The sequence below is a fragment of the Lichenostomus cassidix genome, chromosome 11 (assembly GCF_008360975.1).
Source record: "Lichenostomus cassidix isolate B80296 chromosome 11, HeHo_3.0, whole genome shotgun sequence".
In the NCBI taxonomy this organism is placed as follows: Eukaryota; Metazoa; Chordata; class Aves; order Passeriformes; family Meliphagidae; genus Lichenostomus; species Lichenostomus cassidix.
The window spans coordinates 11179885-11202220 of NC_139492.1; the positions used below are offsets into that span (position 1 = coordinate 11179885).

Here is a 22336-nt window from a genome sequence, read left to right on the forward strand (position 1 = left end):
TCTTCACAGAGTCATTTCTGTGTGTTTGGTGTGTCATTAAATATTTTATTTTACACTGATGGTGTACAGGGCATTTTGCAGTCGCCTTTGGGAGCACGTGGGTGTCCAGCTGAAGGTGGGCGATGGGCTGGGAGCGTGGAGCAGCAGTGGCTCTGGCCCAGGGGCTGCTTGCCATGGCTGTGACCTGATGGAAGGTGGTGCTGGGCTGCTAAACAATAGTGTGAAGATTTTCATATCCTCAGTGATACTGTAATTCTCAGTGTGGACGATACACTAATTTTTCTGAGATGTACTTTTTTCTCCTTACTTGTTAGCACAGACCAATGAATGGGCCACCTGTGAATGAGAGAGGGAAGTGTCTTCTGCTGTTCTTAAAAACAGGCAACTCAGTGACTGCTAGAAAGGACTTGTCCATGGGAAACAAAGTGGCAGCATTTGCCAAAGACACCTGTCTGAATAGCAGGCACTAAACTAAGCTAAAAAATAATGAAAATTGAAGCAGGTAGGTTATTGCCTATTGAGATCATGGGGGACTCCTGCATGAAAGAAGCACAGTAGCATTGGCAGAACATTCTGGAAAAAGACTATTTTACAATAATTGCACCTAAATCGAGATCTATCAGCTCCAGAAAATATTGTAAGGTACCATATGAATATGGGCAAAGGGATATACCTCACTGGGAAAGCTGTCAGGAACTGGAGCCAAAGCTGAGTGTCTGATATTCCTAAGAACTGAGCTGAGAAGGAACTCAGGCATGTATGGCTGTGGACACTAACTGTACCTTAAGCCATGGCTTTAAGCTATTCTGTCTCCCGAGTTCAAGCTCTAAAATCAGGTGCTGATAAGCCAGCCAATTGAGATGCTGCAGCTGGTCTGGATGTGCTGTACCTGGCCAAAGGCTTAGTTGGGTCCAGCCACCCTTGCTCTTGTGTAATTTGAAAACTTTCTTTGAAATTCCTGCTATTCTCTGCTGTTGTCACTCATGTTTCCCCCTGTACATCTTACCCAATACTCAGCTTCCACTTCGAGTTTGCAAGCAATGAAGAAATGTGATGTCTCTTTAGAGTTTTAAATTATTCTGTGTTTCAGGTAGCTGGAAAAAAACCATACCTGGGCCTGATGATACAAAACATAATGAGACCTACTTTTCTGATTTACTTTAGAAACCAACAACAAGTAAACAAAGAAACCTCATAGAAAAGAACCCCCCCCCCCAAAACCTAAAGAAAATGTTTAGGTTTTTTATCCCTGAACATAGCTACCAATGCTAGTAGCAACTTTTAAACATCCAAATGCCATGTAACCCCTGAGTCTGTCCCCCTGCAATTCCTTGCACAATTCTTGTTACCTTTGATAGTCTTTGTTAGTTGTCATGCTCTCTCACACTCTCTCCCCACGTTCCTTACTGCATAATAAGGACCTTTGAAGTCTGCCTTCGGTTTGGGAGCTGAAGCACCTGAGTTGTGGAGGTTGTAACAAAACTGCTAACAGCGTTTATCTGACATTCTGGGACTTAATTTCAACCATCCAGAGTTTGTTTGCAGTGTGTTGTCGCTGTTTGCATACAGCAGACCTAAGCTTGTACTGCTAATTTGGAGAGAAGCTCCTCATGCCAAGAGAATCATCAGATCAGAGCCCAGATCTGTGATCTGAGTCACACATGCATTGTGATCATGCTGTTGGGTGCCTTGTCCAAGAGCAGTGTGATTCAATATGCTCTAAAGTATGGTAGATGCTTGGGAGGAAGAGAGTGGAGAGTGTTTTTAAATGCCTCTACAAAATGGTGTAAAGAAGAAGACATAATATTTTTTTTTAAGAACTGACGTACTGTTTCTTACAGACTTTTTTTGGGAATCAAATTAGGTAAGGTTTACTTTTCTACAGAAACAGGAAATAGAACATGGGAGTTTTTTTACTGCAGAGCAGAGAAGCTGCTGGTTGTAGGATCTCCTGATAACTGCAGTTTGACAGCTCTATTAGTGATGGCAGTGTCTGTGGAGGGGAGAGGAAGGACACTTCTTCAGTGGTGGCAGAACCAAGTGCAACTGTTTTGTATTCTATTAAGTAAGGATTTAATCTCTGACAGAGAAAAGCATCCTGTTAGTTTGATTTGTTTTGATTGGCAGTGAAGTCCAATCCTGTAAAAATTTAGATTAATGGATTCTTTTATCTATACTTTACTTGTGGAGAAAAAGAATATTGAGGATTTCTTCTAGAGATATGCTGACTTGACTAAAAGTAAAGGGAGTAATTTACAGTCAGGGACAACTGAGGATTTCACTCTTTACATTGCGGTGCATTTGCTTCAACTTTAATACATCCTTTAAAATATTGCATCAGCTTATGTTACATTGACAGTGATGAATTCCTCAGGCAATAGAATATATAATGGTTTAAGTCAACTTCTGAAACCAGGGCACAGTGAACATAACCATAAATGTTGGGTTTTGCTTAGTTATTCCTCAGTTATTTTGGTTGGCAGATTTCTCAATTCCCTGAAACTAGCTCGTGCAGTGTAGGGTCAGAGCCCAGCCCTACATCCTCCTGTAGGCATTTCCATGGGCTCAGTCCTCAGTGACCAGAGTCTCACTGCAAGTGCTGCATATTTAAATGATGGAAGGCTGTAGACATTGATTTTAATCAAGGCTTCAGTATTGCTCAAAAATGTTCTAAAAAGTAATTTCCTAGTTATATTTTTAAATATCTTGTTGAATGTTCCCACAGATTAAAATTATATCAGGGTAGGAATTCAGGATAGAATTACTGTATGGAAATGATTCTTAAAATGCAGGGTAGGTAAGTGGAAATTAGGGCATCTCTTAATGTAATGGCTGGATGCATTTATCTGTCAAAATAAATACTGACTGTATTACAAGCTATACTAAGTACTGGATGTTTAATAACAGAAGTACAAACTGTTTCATTAAAATAATTTTTTCTCTTAGTACTCCATGGCACATTGAAAAACACCTTTGATAAAACTGTATAAATTAAAGTGTGGGAGTTTACACATTCCTTTCCTTTTATTTTCTTTTTTCAAGTCGCCTTACTTCATTATTTGCTTTCTAGAGTCTGTTGGTGCATTGATATTTTATACATTTCTGAGAACTTACTCTTTTACAGATCAGAGTAAAATGAGATATACATTTGTCATAGGCTGTGAGATGTGTCTTTTAGCAATAGGACTAAATATGACTTCTATGACATGACTGTCTAAAGTGATTAGAATGGTTGGGAGTAGCATATTTTGATGGAGGGATATCTTTATGGTTCCATTGATGAAGCCTTCTATGAACCAAATGCTGAATGTCTTTATAATGTGTGCAGGAGAGTGCTGACAGCTGTGTGCCTAGTGTGCCTAGATAGTCACCATAAAGTTGTTTTGAGAAGGGGAAAACAGTTTGGACTGTATTTTGCTTTTTTAAAAATCCAGATAGATAATTAGAGTCATAGAATGGTAAAATGATTTGGGGTGGGAGGAACCTTAAAGGTCCTCTTGTTCCATGGGCAGGAAACCTTGCACTAGAGCAGTTTGCTCAGGGTCCCATCCTGCCTGGCCTTGAGCTTCTCTGGGTGACCCATCCAGGGCCTCACTGCCTTCACATCAAAGAATCCCTTCCTATTACCCAATCCAAGCCCCTTGCTTTCAGTGCAGAGCCATTTCCCCTTGCCCAGTCACTGCAGAGCCCAGAGAGGTGCCTGGTGTTCTCCTCAGTCAATGTCTCTGTGCCTGAGGGTTTGTAGCTCTCATGCAGGACAACAGAGAGTTGACTAAAAGCCATGTCAGTCTGCAGAGGAACTAGACAAGTTATTGCTCTTTTGGTTTTGGTTTCACACATTATGTCCTTCTTTTAATGTCATGCTGAGTAAACCAGTGGTTGAGCTTTGCCTGACTTGTGTTAAGATCACCACATTTTGCCTAACTTCAATCTAAGGCTATAAAGCAGATCAGGCTCAGTCAAAATGGTACTGCCTGCTTGAGAAGTTAATCAGTTTTTGTCAGAACTAATCTGTTGTTCTTGCTTAATGTTACAAAAATCCTGAATGCTTTTAATACTTGTGTATCACATTTACTTCTGGTTAAGTTTATGTAAAAGAGCTTGTGATGTTCTTTAAAATTCTCCCAGTATTCTCAGTGGATTATTTTTGGATACGTGAGCTTTTCAGTTTTCATACAGTCAAGTAATTAGGATGTCATGTGGGTGCTTCAGTGCACTTGTATTTCCATGTGTGCTTCTGATATAAGATGATTTTCATTTTTTAACATTTCTTTGATAAACATCTCAAGCCTAATGAACTGATAATAATAACTGATCCTTTCAGTTTGGTATTGGACGTTAGTAGTATCAGGGAAAAAATAAGAGTTAATAGATGGAAATTTTGTTTTCTTGCTTATAGGTCCCTTCTTAGAAGATTTTTGTTTGCTCAGGAGCTATATAAAAATGCCATGGGCTTTAATATTTCTATGAACTAGCTTCCCTGCCTTCTTGCTACTTTCCAAACCACTGTACAAACAAAGAATGGCTTATACATCTTTGTCTGAAAGCTCTTCTGTAGGTACCATAGGTTGTTCAGGCCCAAAGCACTGTACCATAAAGCAAAAAATGAAAATCCTATTCCTTTCTCTTTTTAATATACATCAGCCCTATAACTTAAACTGAAAGTGCAGAAAATACATTGTTTGTTGTCTTCATATGCGCATATAATGTGAATAATAAGGGATTGGAAATTATATGAAACATTTTCTTTTATAAAATATGTCTTACCAGTTTGGTTCTAAATGGCCATTTACAAAATATCACCACTCGTAGATTTTACTGAAGCTCTTAAAATTAAAAAAAAAGGCTAAAGAAATCAGGAAAATATACAGAAAAGAAGAATGGAAATTAAATAAGTGGATACAGAAAACCCACACAAGCATCAAATAGTATCAGAAGAAGGGACAGTTAAGAATTAATGGGCTTGTGTATAAAATTAGATTCTGGGTCAGTGCAAGTCAGGAGAATTTAGTCTCAATAAAATCATAGATGCAACCAAAATGACAAGACTTGGAGTAAATGGTTTGTAACCCATGTCATCACATTTTGCTGCCTCAGTGTAAAGGCCAGAAAGGCCTGCATTGTGTAGCAATAAAGGGAGAACAAAAGCAAGGCTTTTAGGGGTAGAACACCTCCAACAAAGTACTGTCTGCACAATAATGAAGAAAGTTAATTTTCATGAGAGAAGGTTATTGTGATGATCTTCAGCTTTGCTGAAAAAACCAGCAGAGTTTTCCTCATGCAATAAAGTAACATCTCTGAGCTAAAACGATTGGAGTAATAGGCTGAGAGTGATATCGTTTCACAAAGGACTTTGAATGACTTCCAGATGCCACTGCCAATACAAGTCACAATCAAAATGACCCTGTAGTTAACAGCAGTAAATTTTCACAGAAAGGTGCCCTGAAGCAAATGGGTATTTCAGCCAATAAGTCTGATGTTCTGATCTTTCTGTATCAAGTGCTCCACTTTTGGCACACACACTCATCTCTAAGGAACTACAGTCCTTTACTGAAAATATTAAAAGCATTTGAGAAGCAGGGGAAGCAGTGTGGTGTGGTATGGCTGATGAGCCAAGCTGGCAATGGCTGGGGAAGCATGGGGAGGATGAGGGTGAGCCCTGATGCACAGGATCTGCATTGTGAGCTGGTGAGGTTAACTTTGTCTCTGCTGGATCCAGTGCACCACTATGTGTACTTCTGTGTCAAAGGATTTGTTCTACTGTATAGGATTCAGCAGAAAGACACCCAAATGCCAGATTCAGAATGACTATGATCTGCTGTCGGGAAGCAGTGAGCTGCAGTATTTGGGTATAAAGGCAGATGAGGCAGGGTGTGCATTTTCTCTAACATGGGTGTTGCTTCTTTGTGCATCCCCCCTTACCCCAGCCCAGGAAAGGCTTCCAGGAGCAGAGAACCACTGCCTCTGTTGAGGGCAGAGTTGTAAAAAGGAAGGGAAAGACATTTAGGCTAAACTTACCTCTATGGTGACACAGATTTTTGAAAACTGGTTTGGGCTTATCCATAGTTAATAAGAGAGCCCCAGGAAGGTCAGGCTCTGTTGTGGAAGTCCAGTGGGCTTATGCTGGGCTCCCACAATTGCTGTTTTGTTCTGTGTCATTTCATTAAGGATCATTGCACCTGCTACTAATTGCAATGAAGGTTATTAATTATGAAAGAGTTTTCAAAATCTAATTTATTTCTCATGTTTCTGGCTGTTCAAACAATGACTACAGATTAATCAGGTTGCTGAATCAATTTGTGGGCTATTTATTCTCTTATTAACTTTTTAAGGAATCTTCTTTTCTGTTTAAATGTTCCTTCATTGTGTATTGATCTGTGTGTGGTTAAAAAAAAAAAAAGAGTTTTCATAGGCAGATTCCAGCTGACATTACCTTCAGGGTCTTTCTTCTTTTTATTTACAAATGTGATAAATATTGTGCAGATGTAGGAGACACAGTTTGTGCCCTCAAGAAACAGTAGAAACCAAACCTGGCAAGCACTTGTGTTTCTGAGACGTGGAGTACCAGAAAAATAAAGTCAGTGATTTGTACATCGATTGCTACTTCCACACGTTTGATTGTTGGATTAAAGATAAAAATGTGCAGTTTCGTGTGCTACTTGCCAACAGGGATCTTTAGGAGTGTTTAGGATTACTGGGTTCTCCAGCCTGCTGCAGTGAATGCACTCCAGACCTGACAGGGCAGTGTTCTGTGTTTAAAACAGCTTTAAAATCCCACTCAGACAGGTCTGGTTTGTACCTACTGCTGTTACTTGTAATGGCCAAAAATAATCAATGTCAGAAAGGAAGATGCTTTTCTCTCTGTCTCTATATCCCTTCACCCTGCCCTGATTTTGTTTACTTCCTGCATTTGACAACAGTTTGTGTCTCCTCATTTGCAATGTTTTCCTGAATCCTCAGTTATCCTGTTTCTCTATTAACTAGGTATTTCTCACTGCATCAAGAGAAGAAATGTTTAAAAATAGAGAAATGCAATTCTTATTCAAAAAACAAAAATAAACTAGCCACAGCTGGGGGAAAAGTGAAGTCTGAGCCAATTATAGTAACTGTTGCTGCGCATAATTCATTAAAAATATATTTAATTCATTAAAAAGAAAGGAAGCAAACTGCATGTGGTTCTGTAAGCCTGTGAACTTTACCTGATAGTGCTGTATGGTAACTGCTGACAACTAAAGAACATTTCCATCTCTTTCAGGACCAGAGTCACACACAAGTTTCCCAGTACCGCCAGGATCACTCCCTGATTATGAGATCTATTGTCCATATGACTGATGCTGCTCACTCGGGAATTATGCCTCCCTCTCAGCTCACCACCATTAACCAGTCTCAGCTAAGTGCGCAGCTGGGGCTAAATTTAGGAGGCACTAATTTGCCACACACTTCTCCCTCCCCTCCTGCAAGTAAATCAGCCACTCCTTCCCCATCCAGCTCTATCAATGAGGAAGATGCAGATGAATCAAACAGAGTAAGTTATTCCATGGGCTGTGGTGAGCAAGCTTCACACATGCACACGCTGTATTTTCATGGATGTGGCAGTATCAGCTCAGCTGAAGTGTGGTCATTTAAAGTAGAGATGTTACAGTAAAGTGGAATATGATTAATTTCCTGGTTACCTTTTTCACATGAGAAATTTCCATACTACCTCCATAATAATAAACCTAAGAATAGAGAGAGTCATGTATATTTTTGGTCTAATTTGTCTCAGGTTTTCAGATCTGTTGAATCTCTTCACGAATCAGCTTTGGACAGTTTTGTCGTTTTGGTGTTTTCTGGAGTCGTGTAAAACATAGATGTGTTTATACAGAAATAAAATAAGCTTTCTTCTAACTCAGAGTTTACTTAACTTAAACTTTGCTGTAAATAAATCTCTTCTAAAAGGAAAAATTATCGACCAAATAAAGTACAAATGTTGCCATACCATTTTATGTAAAAGGCCTAATTTAAGACTGTTCCATGAAAGGTTTTCTCATTAAGTTGATGGAAGTTATGCATGTGGAAAGCTCACTGTATAGGATCCTCAAAATATCAAAGTAAATTACTATCACAGAGGTATATTTAGAGCCACTTGATCTCCTTGTTGCGATAATCTGTGCATAGTCCAGCAAAAGAGGGGGCAGCTGCCCTGCCTGGGGAGCACAGGGGGCCTGGCGGGACACAGCCAGTGCTCCTGCAGGTGGACATTGCTTTTTGCCTGAAGGGTGGGGTTTTTAACCCCTGGCCCATGTCTGAGTTGACAGTCTAAGCCTAGGAATTGGAAAATGCCTTCAAGCTTTTGCGTTTTGAGTCTCATCTGTTAAAATTGTATCTTAATGGAAAAACATAGATGGCCTCTTCAAAATATGCTATGAATTAAATCCTAATTTTTTTTAATACGAATTAGCACTGGGGTGTACTTTTTCAGATCAAGCTTGTAGGATGTGACTCTCAGAGCCATGCTTAAAATGAGTAACTGCTATTCATGCATTTAGTTCCAGTAGATCCAAAGAGATCACAGTGAGACTAAGTACTCTGGTACAGAGAAGGACTTGCACAACAGGACTCTCCCAAGTGTTGCCTACATAGTGGCTTTATCCATATAATATTAAGACTGACTGTTAATAATTTTTTGCAATTTATCTGACTTATTTCATGCATATATTTACTTTTCTTGTTCTTACTGTTTTTTAGGCTGCTGGAGAAAAAAGAGCTGCCCCAGACTCTGGCAAGAAGCCCAAGACTCCAAAGAAGAAGAAAAAGAAAGACCCCAATGAGCCACAAAAGCCAGTGTCAGCATATGCCCTTTTCTTCAGGGATACACAAGCTGCAATTAAAGGACAGAACCCGAATGCTACATTTGGAGATGTTTCAAAAATAGTGGCATCTATGTGGGACAGTTTAGGAGAAGAACAAAAACAGGTAACTTGGTGCAGGGTTGTCTCACAAGAAGTAATATAGTAGTCCTTATAAAAAATCCTTCCACCTCTGCTCTGAGTGGACCATGCTACTTGCTGATGTAGAACTCTACCTCTGTAGACCTATGCTGAGTTTTGAAATTGCTGAAGACCTGGCATCTAAAAAATTGGTTTTTTGTAAGAGCCAACTGGTAGTATTTAATGAGTGTATTTGTCTTTAAATTTTAAAGGGCAGTTTGTAAAAGAGCTCAGGTTATAGTGTCCTAGAGTCCTCTTAAAACCATCTTTTGATGATTCCTATTTCAAAGCCCTTGTTTCCTATTAATAAGTTAGAAAAGAGGAAGGTACAGCATATTTACCATTGCCTTTGATCTGCCTTATGAATTTGTTACAAAGCGTGTTGATTTCCAACCTTTGAAGCCAATCCTCTGAGTCTCATTACAAAGTTGTGTGTGAAATGCTATCTCCAGCTCCAACTTGCTACAGAGTGATGAGTTTTGTACTTCCTTGAGGGTTATTCTTCCTACACACATGTAACTGCTGCACATGGATTGAAGGGGGTTAAAAAAGATACCCTTTGTTTGCCTGTTGATGTTCCATTCAGTTCCCAGTGACAGTTAATAGAAGCTTCTGTGCGAGAGCAGATTCCAAGATAGGACACCTTTTGGCAGAAGATGAATGGTACTTGTTTCTGAAATACATTTGGAAACTTCTAGTCTGCTCTGACAGATGATAATGAACATGGTTTAAAGGTGAACTTTAAATTTACTGATGATTGAAAATGCGGATTTATTAATTTCTGCCTAACTGTTCTTGTTTAACTCAATGGGATTCTCTCATGCTGGCTTTGGGGCAAGTCCAAGCTCTTTGAACCACCTTTTCTAAAGGTATACAGATTTTTTTATATGTGGTTCGAATATTTGTTTTGAAGAAAATGTGAATGGGTGTATTTTGCTAGTCTAGACTACTGCTGATACATTTTGGCATCTGAAATACTCAGTGTTCTGTTATCCCTGCTACTTGGAGCCAATAAAATACTGTTTTCTGGGGGAGTAAAGACTGCATAGGTAGTCTTGTCAAACAATTGACTGCTCAAATTGAAGTCAAATAGCAGTCTTTTGTTATTCATGATAATCATAAATTGTAGTGCAAGTCCAGCAAGTAGACCTGAAAGCCTGTAACCACCTGCAAGAATATTTAGAACTTTCAAGGAAGAAAAAGCACATCTAAGAGTGGAGTGTTTTCAGGGGTTTTGGTCTATGTTTTTTTTTTTTTCGTTGCAAATGATTTTGAGAGCATTTTGGCAAAAATATCTTAATAGTTGAAGTTGGTGAAACTGTGGTCTCGTTTAATAGGTATATAAAAGAAAAACTGAAGCTGCCAAAAAAGAATACCTAAAGGCACTTGCTGCCTACAGAGCAAGCCTTGTTTCTAAGGTAAGCCTAATAATGCCTTCGATGTAATGCAAGTGAGCTTTTACCAGTGATATTGAAATATTTGGGGCAAGGGAGGGGGGATGTTATACAAAATAAAAGTTGAATCCTAGGATCTCTGTAATGCAGCTCTACAAGATGTTGTGCTGCTGCTTGAACCCTGCTTAGTCCCTGCAAAAAAATTGCATCCCTCTACTTGCATACTAATGATTACCAGAAAACATCTTTGTAAATGTACATCTTCCTTGAGCTGCAGAGGCAAAGCAATGCACTTCACTACAAAAGTAAAATTCAGTCATGAAAAATATACTGATCTTTTGACATTAACATTTGCAAGCTATTTGCAGAGGTTTGTTTTTCCTCAAGTGCTGCTTCTCAAAGGACAGGCTTGCTTTGCATAGAGCTGGAGAGCAGTAGTTGTGTGGCAGAGCTTAAGTAGTGCAGGTGAGGGGAAAGAAATGTGTGGTGGCTCTGCATGTGGGGAGTGCTTACAAACGGACTAGCTGGCCAGGAGCCACGTGGAGTATTTTAGTGCATCCTGAGTTAAAACAAAACTTGCAAAGGAAACAAAGCACATGGGTTTTTGAAAGCTGGAAGATCTGTTCTTGTGTTTAGAAGCTGTGTTTTTCTGTTGCCTCTGGGACTTAGATAACATTCTAAAAGCCTTTAGTATTGCAATGCTAAGTTTAAGAGCAGCAGGGGATATACCTTTTAGGGATATTATTTAGTGAGTCTTAAGTTGCCTTTTCAAAACCGTCAGAAATCATATTTTTTTCCTGCAAATCCATGGGACTTGGACTGCCAAGTAACTTCTGGGAAAATTGCAGGTGGAAATTACACTCAAAGTCAATGTATCTCATCTCCCCTAAAGTAAGACATCCTTGCTGTAGCTTTTTCATATGAGATGGTTCCTGAGAGAAGGGATGGGATAGACACTTGTGCAACACAATTTGTTACATTCCAAGGTAAATGTCTAAAGCGTGTCAGTTAATTGCTCCTTGGTAGATAACTTGTGGGGCAGGGAGTGTGTGCTGCTGCCTCCCAAAGAACAGGTTTTTTTTCAAACATGTAAATATAGGAAGTGTTGGCCCTGTTTTAGCTCTTTTAGCAGCAAAATGTGTGTGACATCTGTGACTTTCTGGTGTTGATCAAGGGCACAAGTTAGTTTTTGTCCAAGACCTGGAGGTACCGTGTAGGGAGGTAGATAAAGAGGTGATATAATGGATTGTTGGATCAGTGTTTTCAGACTGCAGATTGATCTTTTCTGATAGAAAACAAAAGATGACAAAGGTCTCTGAGTAGCTGTTGCTTTTATTTCCATGTAAACAGTGACAATGTTTTTTCTGTTGAAAAGACAATTAATTTCTTTTCCAAACACAGGCTGCTGCAGAATCTGCTGAGGCCCAGACAATTCGTTCAGTTCAGCAAACACTGGCATCCACAAATTTGTCTTCCTCGCTTATTCTGAATAGTTCCCTGTCTCAACACGCGACAGTGTCGGCATCTCCCCAAACTCTCCAGCAGCCCCTTTCCAGAGCAATTGCCCCAAAACCCTTGACCATGAGACTGCCAATGAATCAGATTGTGGCTTCTGTTACCATTGCCCCAAACCTGCCAACAAACATTGCGGCTCCATTGATAAGCTCGATGGGCACGAACATGGTGGCAGCGCCGTCCTCGTCCCAGGTCAGTCCCTCCATGCAAAGCCAGCAGCACCAGATCCAGCAGCTCCAGCAGCAACAGATGCAGCAGATGCAACAGCAGCAGCTACATCAGCATCAAATGCATCAGCAAATACAACAGCAAATGCAGCAGCAGCATTTTCAGCACCACATGCAGCAGCATTTGCAGCAGCAGCAGCAGCAGCATCTTCAGCAGCAGATTAATCAGCAGCAAATGCAACAGCAGCTTCAGCACATACAGCTTCAGCAAATGCAGCAGCAGCAAATGCAGCACATGCAACACCAGTCACAGCCTTCTCCTCAGCAGCATTCTCCAGGAGCCCCGCAGATCACTTCTCCCATCCCTGCCATTGGGAGCCCTCAGCCAGCACCTCAGCAGCACCAGTCACAAATACAGTCTCAGACACAGACTCAAGTATTGTCGCAGGTCAGTATTTTCTGAAGATAAGTGATCTTGCAACATGGCTTTGTGTTGATGGAGGGGGTAGGGGTAAACCATACTTGGCTGAAAACTGTAAATTGTTGATGGTAGTTATGCAGGGATGCATAACAGATCAAATGATCCTCTAAAGTGTCTATTAGATAGGCAATAAAGAACTACAATGTAGCTGTGTATCATCTTTTAGCTGACTATAAATCATTTTGTTTAAAAGAAAAAATGCTGTTCTCTTTTTCATGTGATGCCTTTTTAATTTATTTAAGCTTTACCTACAATATGTGAATCAACTGGCCTAATAAATACTTGGACCTTATGACTGCAAAATGGCCTTTCAGAGTTATATGCTATAACCCTTCTTTCTCTAAAAGTGAATAATGCACTTCAAGGCAGTATGAACTCTTGAAGCCCTTAAAGCACAGTTGTAACTACCTGTAAAATGATGATTGGATTTCATACAATCATACTTGTATGACATGAGATAGTTGATGGCATTTTTTGTCATGAAAAAATAGAGTAAATCACAGATTTTTGCCAAAGCTCTTATTTTTTTTCTCTCCTAAATGTCTTCAGAAAAACAAATGCAAGTAACTGGACTTAAATGTTTGACTCAACCTTTCACTTCATTTCTCCAAATAATCCTGCCATAGCTCGTAAGAAAATATATATTGACATTTACCCTCTTACGTTAATTCCAATTACAGAACAAATGTGAATATTATATTCTGTGTTGAAGTGATGAGTTTCAGATTTAATACACTGTATTTTTAAAAGGGAAATGCACTTAAATAAAACTGTTATTACAGAAAGCTAAGATGAGAAATGCGAGAGTTGTTAATACGCTGTAAAACCAGTAGAATATTTAAATGAAACTCCACAACTGAATAATCAATGTAAATATTTTCTTTAAAAGTTGTAAGTTTTCATATCATGTGTTGTAAAGTTTTCATAAATGAGGCTTTAATGTAAACACTGGTAACATGAATTATTAATTGCTACATTGCTTATTGTGTTTTTATGCTGTTTTATACTTTTTTATGAGTTATGATAGCAGCAATTAAGTTGTTTGTATTTTGCTTATCTAAAATAAATGCTTTTATCTTGCTATAGAATAAACACATTTCAGTAAAACTGATGAGCTGTAAGTCTTTGATAGAGAAACCAGAAATGTTTCCTTCTGCAAATGCTTTCTTGGGCGTTTTTGAAACTCCTTTGGATTTTTATCAAACACACGGAGTGAACAGATACCAATGGGCACAGAGTGAGCACTTGGCTCCTGTACCCTCCAAGAGGCTCTGCTGAAGAGTCCTGGGCAACTTCTCTGCAATGTCTGTGACTCCAGAGAGAGAAAGCTGGTGGTGGAGTCACAGAGCAGTCATGGTGGGCTGAGCTGATGATCTGCAGAACAGGGTAGTGAACTTGTCTCTTAGCAGTAAAGCTCAGAAAGTCAGCACAAATTGTGGTTTTCTTTGTATCTGAGAGTTTCAGATGTAAACGCAGCTATTGCTGTGGGGTTCACTCTGTAAGCCTCCAGCTCTTGGCTTGGGCTGATCCTGAGCTGTGTGACTTTTATTCTCTCATAAAAGTAGAATGTGGTGGAGTGGGGGGGATGGAGAGGGCTGGCCTTTCATATGAAGGGTTTAGAAACATTAACATCCAGTGTGTTGTCAGGTTTTTAGTGCTGTTCATATATTTTGCTCTGAACAGAAAGTAGAGAGCCTTTATTTTCTTCTCTCCCTTTTCTGCCTGCAATATCTGTGCTGTGAGTGCAGTCTGACCACTATCCCCAGTTGTCTGGCATGATTAATTACAGCATCTGTCCTGTCAGAAGCTATAATGAAGAGGTCTTGATAAAAATTGCAAATTACCACTGGCAACAATCTTAAACTGCTTATGATAAAATGAAAATTAAAAACAGCAAGTGTCAAGCCTGAGCAGAATCCTAATCCTGTTTGAGGCATGGCTAGCATGCTCAGACCACAACCCAAAAATAATGGAATAGAGATCCCCAAAAAGTTGCAGCCAGACTTGAGGGAAGAGGTACTCATGTGAGTTTATTCATAATGAATTCAGCTTTCAATATTTCATCATCCTCAGGTACACTGTTTATTATGTACAAATATTGAACAGCAAGAGATTCTAATTATAAATTTATAGATTTCTTGGAGCAGAAAAAATCATGTATAAATTGAAGCTTTTCATAATAGGTGTTAGTTGACAGCTACCCATGCTCCTAATAGCCTTAGCATGATATCTAATAATGCCTGGGATGGAGGGTGTTTATTCCAAGTGCAAGGAAGCCTGTCTGCATTAGAAATGGCACGACAGAGGCTGGTTGGGAGAGATTTTGTGTGTGTCAGTTTTAACCAATGTTACATAACAAAGGGAACCATTTTATAGTCAGTTTTGAAACCTTTAGACAAATGTCTTCAGAAATAATTGCTAAACTGCATGTGACAGTAATTGTGTATTAGTTCTATAATTGTCATTTTGAAGACCTATGAAGTATCGTTGGAAAAATGTCACTAGTGATAAGAGTTAATTACAACTGAAGTCTGTTTTCAACTATTTGCAGCGAGAAGCAGGTGTTATTACACTCATTAAATGGTTTCATAAATCCTGGGTTTTATCACATTTGATTAAGAGCTGCTGAACTACTGATGTTCAATTCCAGGAAAAATAGTTTTAATTACTGCAGCAAAAAGAAAAAAAAAAAAAAAGGAAAATTAATCATCAAGCAGGACTGTACATTTTAAATATCAAAATTTGAATCTCGAAAAGCTGGAGCATCCCCCTGCTTGCCACAAAATTATATTTTGCATTACCCACAATAGCATATTGCAGAACATCTTGTGTTTCAAACTGTGCAAGTTTGTGTTCATGTTCCCTAAGTCTGAGTGAATAACTGTGCTATCATAGGTCATAAATAAAACTGTTAGTTTAAATCGCTTGATACGCAATTTATACAAGAAAAATGCAATAATCTCTATGGTTTCAGTGTCGTGCATGGTTTTTAAGAATGTTTTCCTTCATAGCATTTAGAAGCACTTAACTGTTCCCTTCTTTTCCCAAGGTTTCAGATGCTTTATCACCCCGGTTAACCACATTCTACTTTCACATTAACCCAGGTTGACACATGATGAAAGAACATAAGGAGGTTTAATTTTTAGCTGACACAGGGTCATTAGTTTCTAACTTGGAGAACAAAGCCTTTAAATACCTCTGTGCAACATAATCTCAATTTTATATTATCACCTGACCATTGTGGTTTGCAGGACAGATGGATTAAATATCTCAAGTTTAACCACAAGTCTTGCAGTGACTCTTTTCAATGGGGATTCCTATTTGAATGGCTCCTTTTCCATTTCTCACTTCATGGAGTATTTTGCAGCACTGGACTGCATTCTAACCTTTCCCTCCCCCCTTTGTTTGGCTTTTGTTTTGCAACAGCTGTTATTATCGTTTTTGGTCAGCTGTGATTGCTGGAGGCAAAATAGGACCAGATGGTGTTTTGCTATGCATGAATGGCGAGTTAGAGGAGTTTAGATTGAATAGGCCAAGTTTGAATGGTGTCTATGCACCACCTGCCCTCTTCAGCAGCAGCACACACATCATAGGAGCATGATCTGTCTCAGACCTACTAGAATTGGATGGGAATGGAGAGCGCCTCGTTGGATTTTCTCCATATTTATTGATCTTCCATGCACTAACAGCATAATGCAGTACACAGTCAATTTGAGTTAATTGGATATGACACAGCATGTACATGTAATCTATCACCAGAGTCTCCTGGTACACTTTAGATTTTGCTGCCACAAGAACATGCAGTATTAGCCTGCATTAATAGGCTAAGTGGATGGAAGTAAACCAGGATCATTGTAGGGTTTGATTTAACAAAATATACTGTAGTTTTACAATTGTACCCTGGAAACTGCCAGAAATGCAGTTAACTATGAACATTTCTGGTTTGATAGACTGGGGCTGAGTGTTTTGTCGCAGAAAAAAATATATGTCATTCCCTTGCATTTCTGTGAGATTTGCCAGTGAAATTTAAACGAATGTAGGGAGCACCATGTATAGGGATGGGCCAGTGCCATTCAGAAGAATACCAAAGGGCTGCTTTGGTAACCTAAGGCTGGTCAGAGAGGTGGAATTTAAATGTTACATAAATGTAAGAACTGTTGTATGCTCTGTTAAGGCTGACTGAAAGACACAGAATGTGAAAGACTTGTGCCTGGACATTACAGAAAAACATACGTATGAATAATGAAAAAATCTATAACGGTAATATATAATACGTAAATTGCTTGCATTGTTACAGCAATTGGATGTTTCAAAGCCTACTTAATATGTGGCTGAGGGTTGTGATCGTGCTCTAAGTTGGCAGGAGCTGCTCACTCAGCGTCTTTGTCTGTGGTGTCAGGTAGCCAAGTGAGCTACTTTATTATGAAAATTGCATCCAACTGAAAAAATGCTAAATATTTTCAAGTGCCTGTGGGAAAAGCTAGGTTTGTATTAAAGGATTTGGTTCTTAAAGTCACCAAGAAGTTAATGCTTCTCAGGTGCATCGGACGGAGAGAATTTTCGATTATAATACTAAAATCTTTGAGAAGTGAATGTATTGCTTTGAACAAGCTGCTCTGACACTTCAATAGGCTACATTGGAGATTTAGAATGCATTCTGTTTACCTCAGTTAAAAACCAGAAGTGGTGTTTTAAACAGTGGGTTTTCTCCAAGTTTTTGGAGCATTCACATCTTCAGCTCCTAAACAAACCAAAGTAGTGGAGAGTTTTCTTACAAGATTTGAAATTAAATTTTAATCCTCTAGGTAAAAGAAGTTGTACAGATAATTGTGCTGGAGTTACATGGGCACTTCTTCCAGGTTTCATTTATTCTCTTTTGTCTCCAGGAATATCTTTATGATGCAGTTACCTTTCGTGTGTTATTTTCTCCAAACTGGAATTGCTACATCATTGTCACTCTGCTGCTCTAATTGTAACAGAGAGGCTTTGATCCAGCAAATCACTTAAAATGAGCTGATAATTCATGTATAAAAGTAGTTATTTCATTGAAGTGACTACTCGTATGCCCTGCTGTGCAGTTGCTCAAGTGCTTTATGGATCAGGGGTCTAATTGCAAAATGTATTTGTTTCCCAAACAGATCCAAGTATTGATAACAATAATCAGAATCTAAAAACAATCTTTTTTTTGCATTTGCTTTCATTAAATTCTATTCTAAACAAGTCATGGGTCTCATTTTCAAGTACAGGTATCTATCCTTAGTGCTGGTTCAATGACTGTGAATCATCATGAATGTGTGAAGAATTAACCACCTGATGGCGAATTGCATCCACAGTCATTTAGAAGGTATCCTACTGTGCACAGGTCTGAAAAGTTCTACCTGGGTCAGCAGCCACAGCCCTTGACCGAGCAGGTGCCTTAACCAAATATTTGTATTTAGAAAACAGAGAAGTAAATGCAGGCAAACAAAGTGCCAGGGTACCTGCTGGCAATATTTGTGAAACATGAAGGGTTTCGTTACTACAGGCTGGTTTGTTTTAGTGCTGTAGCCCACACTGTGCTGATAACAAACATATACACTGCAGTAGCACAAAGCACTGAAATAATAAATCCCTTGTGTTATTATTTTCTTGCTGCTGGTTAAAGCTGCTTAATTTTGGAATTGGTTTTGGTGTTCCAGGAATCATAAGAATTGACCACTATAGTTAAAAAATAGTAGGTAGATCTCCCATTTCTTACTTTCCTCTTCCTAATTTTGGAAGTGAAGAATATTTAGTGCCTGGCAATCAGAGCTCACTTTGGAAAATTCTGCTGTATGGACTGTTGATCAGGGGATCCTCACTGCTGCCCTGATACATGTGTGTATATATAAACATTTATAAATATATATAAATAAATAAAATCTTGCACCCTGCTCCTATCTGCTCACCACCTGTGGAAAGCTTGTCCTAAAGAACTTCTCCCCTTTCAGCTCCCCTTCATGTTCCTCTTGCTCCTGTGGGTCACAAGGAAATTAATAGGTTGTGCACATACACAATACATATTTGTTTTAATAAAGAGATGTCCATATGGGTGCACTTAATTGTATGTGGAAAATGTCTAAAATATACATAAGTCCAGGCATGCATTTGGGAATTTCTGGGTTAACATTAGGTGCTTTGCAGCAAAGACTGCCAAAGGATTTGGTTACTGCTTAGCATGCCTTGGCACTGACAGAATATAGATGAAGCTAGTGATAATTATCATCCTTATGTAAACAGACTTTCTCCCTTATAGAATGGTAGCACATAAATCTATAAGAGTTTTGGTCAATTACAGCAGACAAGTGTATTACAGCAAGTCTTGAGCCCAATGTGAAATACATGTAATTCTGAGTGTCAGCTTAGATACTTGTGTTTCTATAAAGGCTGGGCAATCTCTCTTTTTTCCTTCTTTTTTTTTTTCCTTTAACCCAAGGCAAATGAAGTTATCCTTCACTTCAGAAAAGGACCAGAACTTGCTAGCAGGCTTGATCAAATTAAACATCCTTGAACAAAAATCGTAATAAAAATGGTGATACTTTCACGTTCATTTCTGTTGATGTTTCCTGAAGCTGTACTTGGCTTTAAACCGAAGGTGCAGTTGGCTCTGGTTATTTCTTTTCAAAGCTGCTGATCAGCAAAAAAAAAAGAAAAAAAAGAAAAAAAAGAATTGATGCACAATTCTCAATCCCGGCGCTCTCAGCTGCTTCCACTGGGAATGGGTGGTGGTCCCAGCACCACCAGTGACAGCAGGATGTGGGTGCAGCACAGGCTCCATTTGATCTCATTTCATGTCACTTTGGTGTTAAAGCAGTATGTAACTGATGCCTTCAAAGGGAGCAGATCAGCCCATCGTAGGCCACTGCCTCTCCTTGTCCCCATGGCCATCAGGGGGGAACTGCAGCCTCTGCTGGGGCAGGAGATCTCCCTGTGCCAGCAATGCCACTGAGCACTGCACCTATGGGAAATACAAACCAGCTGTGCAGTGTAGTCAGAGCTAATAAGAGCCCATGGTGCCAATAGAAACAATCCCAATGATTTCAGGACACTTCGGACCAGGGCTTAGCTGAAAATGGACAGAGAAATGCAGCCATGATGAGCATGCTTGTAATTTTTTCCTATGACATGGGAATGCTTCTTCGAGAAAGAGAATTTGAGGGAGAGGGAGGAACAGCAATTTTCCTTCTGAATTGACAAAATGAAAACTGTTGGGTGTGTGTTGCTATCACAGCAAAGTGTTTTGCTCAATGTTTCAGCATGTAAACAACTTCCACTGAAATCTGCAAAGTGCCTGTGCAGAGCATCTGGGAAAATATTTGTGATTTAAATGCATTAAGCAAAATGATAATGTTATTTGACTTTGGTTAATCAATAACAGAGAAGAAATATAATGCTTTATTAACCTTCTGCCATACAATACAAAGTCAATGAAAGGAAAAAATATTCCTTCTTTTTTAAAAATTTGCATAAATTATAGTGGGGGTTTCATTTTAGGGAGTGTGGGTTTTTTTCCCTATCGTTATCTGTATATTTTATCTGCAGTTTGTTGCTTTGGAACAATGTATTTGTCCACTGTAGACAAAATATGCACTTTGTTCAATTCCTTACTTGAGGTCAAATTCTCTTGAGGAGAACAAGTGTGGGTTGTGTAGCTGTCAAAAGAGGGTTTAGTGCTTGACCCTAAGAAGCATTCAAAGCTCAGATCTTTCTTTTTTATTGCTTTTCATTTTCATTGTTTGTACTTTATACTTAAGAAGGGGCCTCCGCGCAGGGGAAAGCCCCTGCTTTCGTATTCACAACCAGCAGCCTTCTACTGAAACACCTCAAAAGCTTTTCACAGCAAGAATTTGGAAACCACTGCTCTGTGTCAACTGCTGGTGCATAATCCCACTGCCATGGAGGGGCTGGGGCAGGATGTGCAGCTGCACGTGCCACATGGAGCCCAGGGAGGGAGGGAGGGATGGAGGTGCTGCAGAAATGTTCTGGCAATAAACAAAAGTACTGGAGGTCTGTAAGCTTGGATGCAAAAAAGCACCAGTGTGAATCCAAAAGGTAAGTTGCTGAATGAATGCAGTTTAGAAGGAGGTACAGACAATAGCTGTTTAACTGGATGCTCACTGAAAAGTTGATGATACACTTTTTTTATATCTGTGCTCCGACAGAAGTTGTCTTGCATTCTCTACAGATGGTGTTTATATAGTGTGCACAAGCTCAGAGTCAGAAATAGCCATAAAAAGGGCCGGAGATTTTATGTAATTATTCACAATTACTATTGTGTAATTGGAAAGTGTAAGTTTTGCATTACATTTTATTTTATAGAACTACAGTGTAATTATACTTGTAAAAGCTATTGCCAGTATGAGGTGCCTTATTTGTAAAAAATGCAAAATGCTTGTAGTGTTCCTAACTGAACAGGAGTTGTGGTTAGCATACAGAAGTGGTAAAGGTGATTTCAAATCCTTTCCATCCACATCGGCAAGACTGTTGGCCTTATCTTTGTATATCTTGAGTAGTAATTCTGTTCTCCAGGGCCATTCCAAGGGAGTCAGGAGCACAGGAGGACCAAACAAACAGATGGACTGAGATACCAGAAACCTGAGCAGTGGAGGAAGGTCACCTCTTTGGAAAGTTACACAATCCCTGTGGGAGCCTGGCTCCCTAGCAGGGTGATTTCAGGTGGGAGGTGGGCACTGCACAAGCCCTGCCCTCTGCTGCTAGCGGCAGGAAACAATTAAAGGAAAGGAGGTGACAAGATAATTGGTCATCCATGTAAATTGAGAAAAACTACATATACTGTGTATTCTGGGGTAATTTGCACCCTTAAGGAACCCTACCAAGGAGCAGTTGCTGTCCTACTCAGAACAGAGTCTCCAAATAGGCTTTCACATGGGGAAGCATGGTTTTAATTGCACAGATCTCCAGTCAACATCTGGGAGCCAAGGAAATGCCAGTGTACATGAGCACTCTGTATCAGCATCATCTGGTTCAGCAAACAAGTATTTCACAGAGAGCACTGGAAAATAAAACTTGAATAAGTCAAAAAAGCCTTACAATGAAGAAATAAAATAACTTTCAGGTTATTTGAGAGTATCCAAAAAAAACCCTAGAACAAAACAAAACAAAACAAACCCACAAAACAACCAGAAAACCCCCAAGACAACACTCTCAAAATTATGAACTGTATGAGCTTTCATGTGTAGCAAAAGTTCCTCCAGAACTGTATTTGTTGCTCATAATAGGCACGTGGGAACAACATGACAGGTTTGCAGAGCCCAGTGCACATACAGCACTGGCCAAGCCTTGTTCTTGAGGGCAAATGTTGCTTTCTGTGTGTTGCCACTGGTGCAGGACTCATTTCCATGCAGACTCGAGGCCATGGCATTGGTGTCTGATGCTTGTTCCCAACAGCCTGCCAGTCCCAGCCAGGCAACAGCAATGGGAAAGTGGCTTTCAGGATCATCACAGCAAATCCCTGAGACAGGAGGGAACCTTCCCTTTGATGTGGGGCTCTGTGAGCTCCATCAGGCCCTGCTGTGGGTCAAGGGCACCTAGCTGGCTTCATTGGGCATGAGGAAATCAGAATTATGGATCTCCCATCCCTGGGAGTGTTTCAAGGCCAGGTTGGATGGGGATTTGACCAGCATGGTCTTGTGGAAGATGTCCCTGCCCAGCAGGAGGATTGGAATTAGATGAGGTGATTTTAAGGTCCCTTCCAACCCATGCCATTCTATGATTCGATGATGCTTTTGCCTTCAAACACTTTCACTGGAGGATCTAGAGCTACAGCCAATA

The 22336-nt window shown here is 39.6% G+C and overlaps 1 protein-coding gene across 2 annotated transcripts in view; it reads left to right on the forward strand.

Annotated features, from left to right (window-relative positions):
- TOX3 (TOX high mobility group box family member 3) overlaps window positions 1-13637 on the forward strand; it is a 72293-nt gene extending 58656 nt beyond the window's left edge. For both annotated transcript variants that reach the window (XM_085071871.1, XM_085071870.1), the window contains exons 4-7: window positions 7256-7525; window positions 8728-8955; window positions 10307-10387; window positions 11765-13637. In XM_085071871.1, the coding sequence (XP_084927997.1) occupies window positions 7256-7525; window positions 8728-8955; window positions 10307-10387; window positions 11765-12508 (1323 nt within the window). In that variant the 3' untranslated portion in view covers window positions 12509-13637. The remainder of the gene's footprint in view (window positions 1-7255; window positions 7526-8727; window positions 8956-10306; window positions 10388-11764) is intronic.
- Window positions 13638-22336: the final 8699 nt, after the last annotated feature.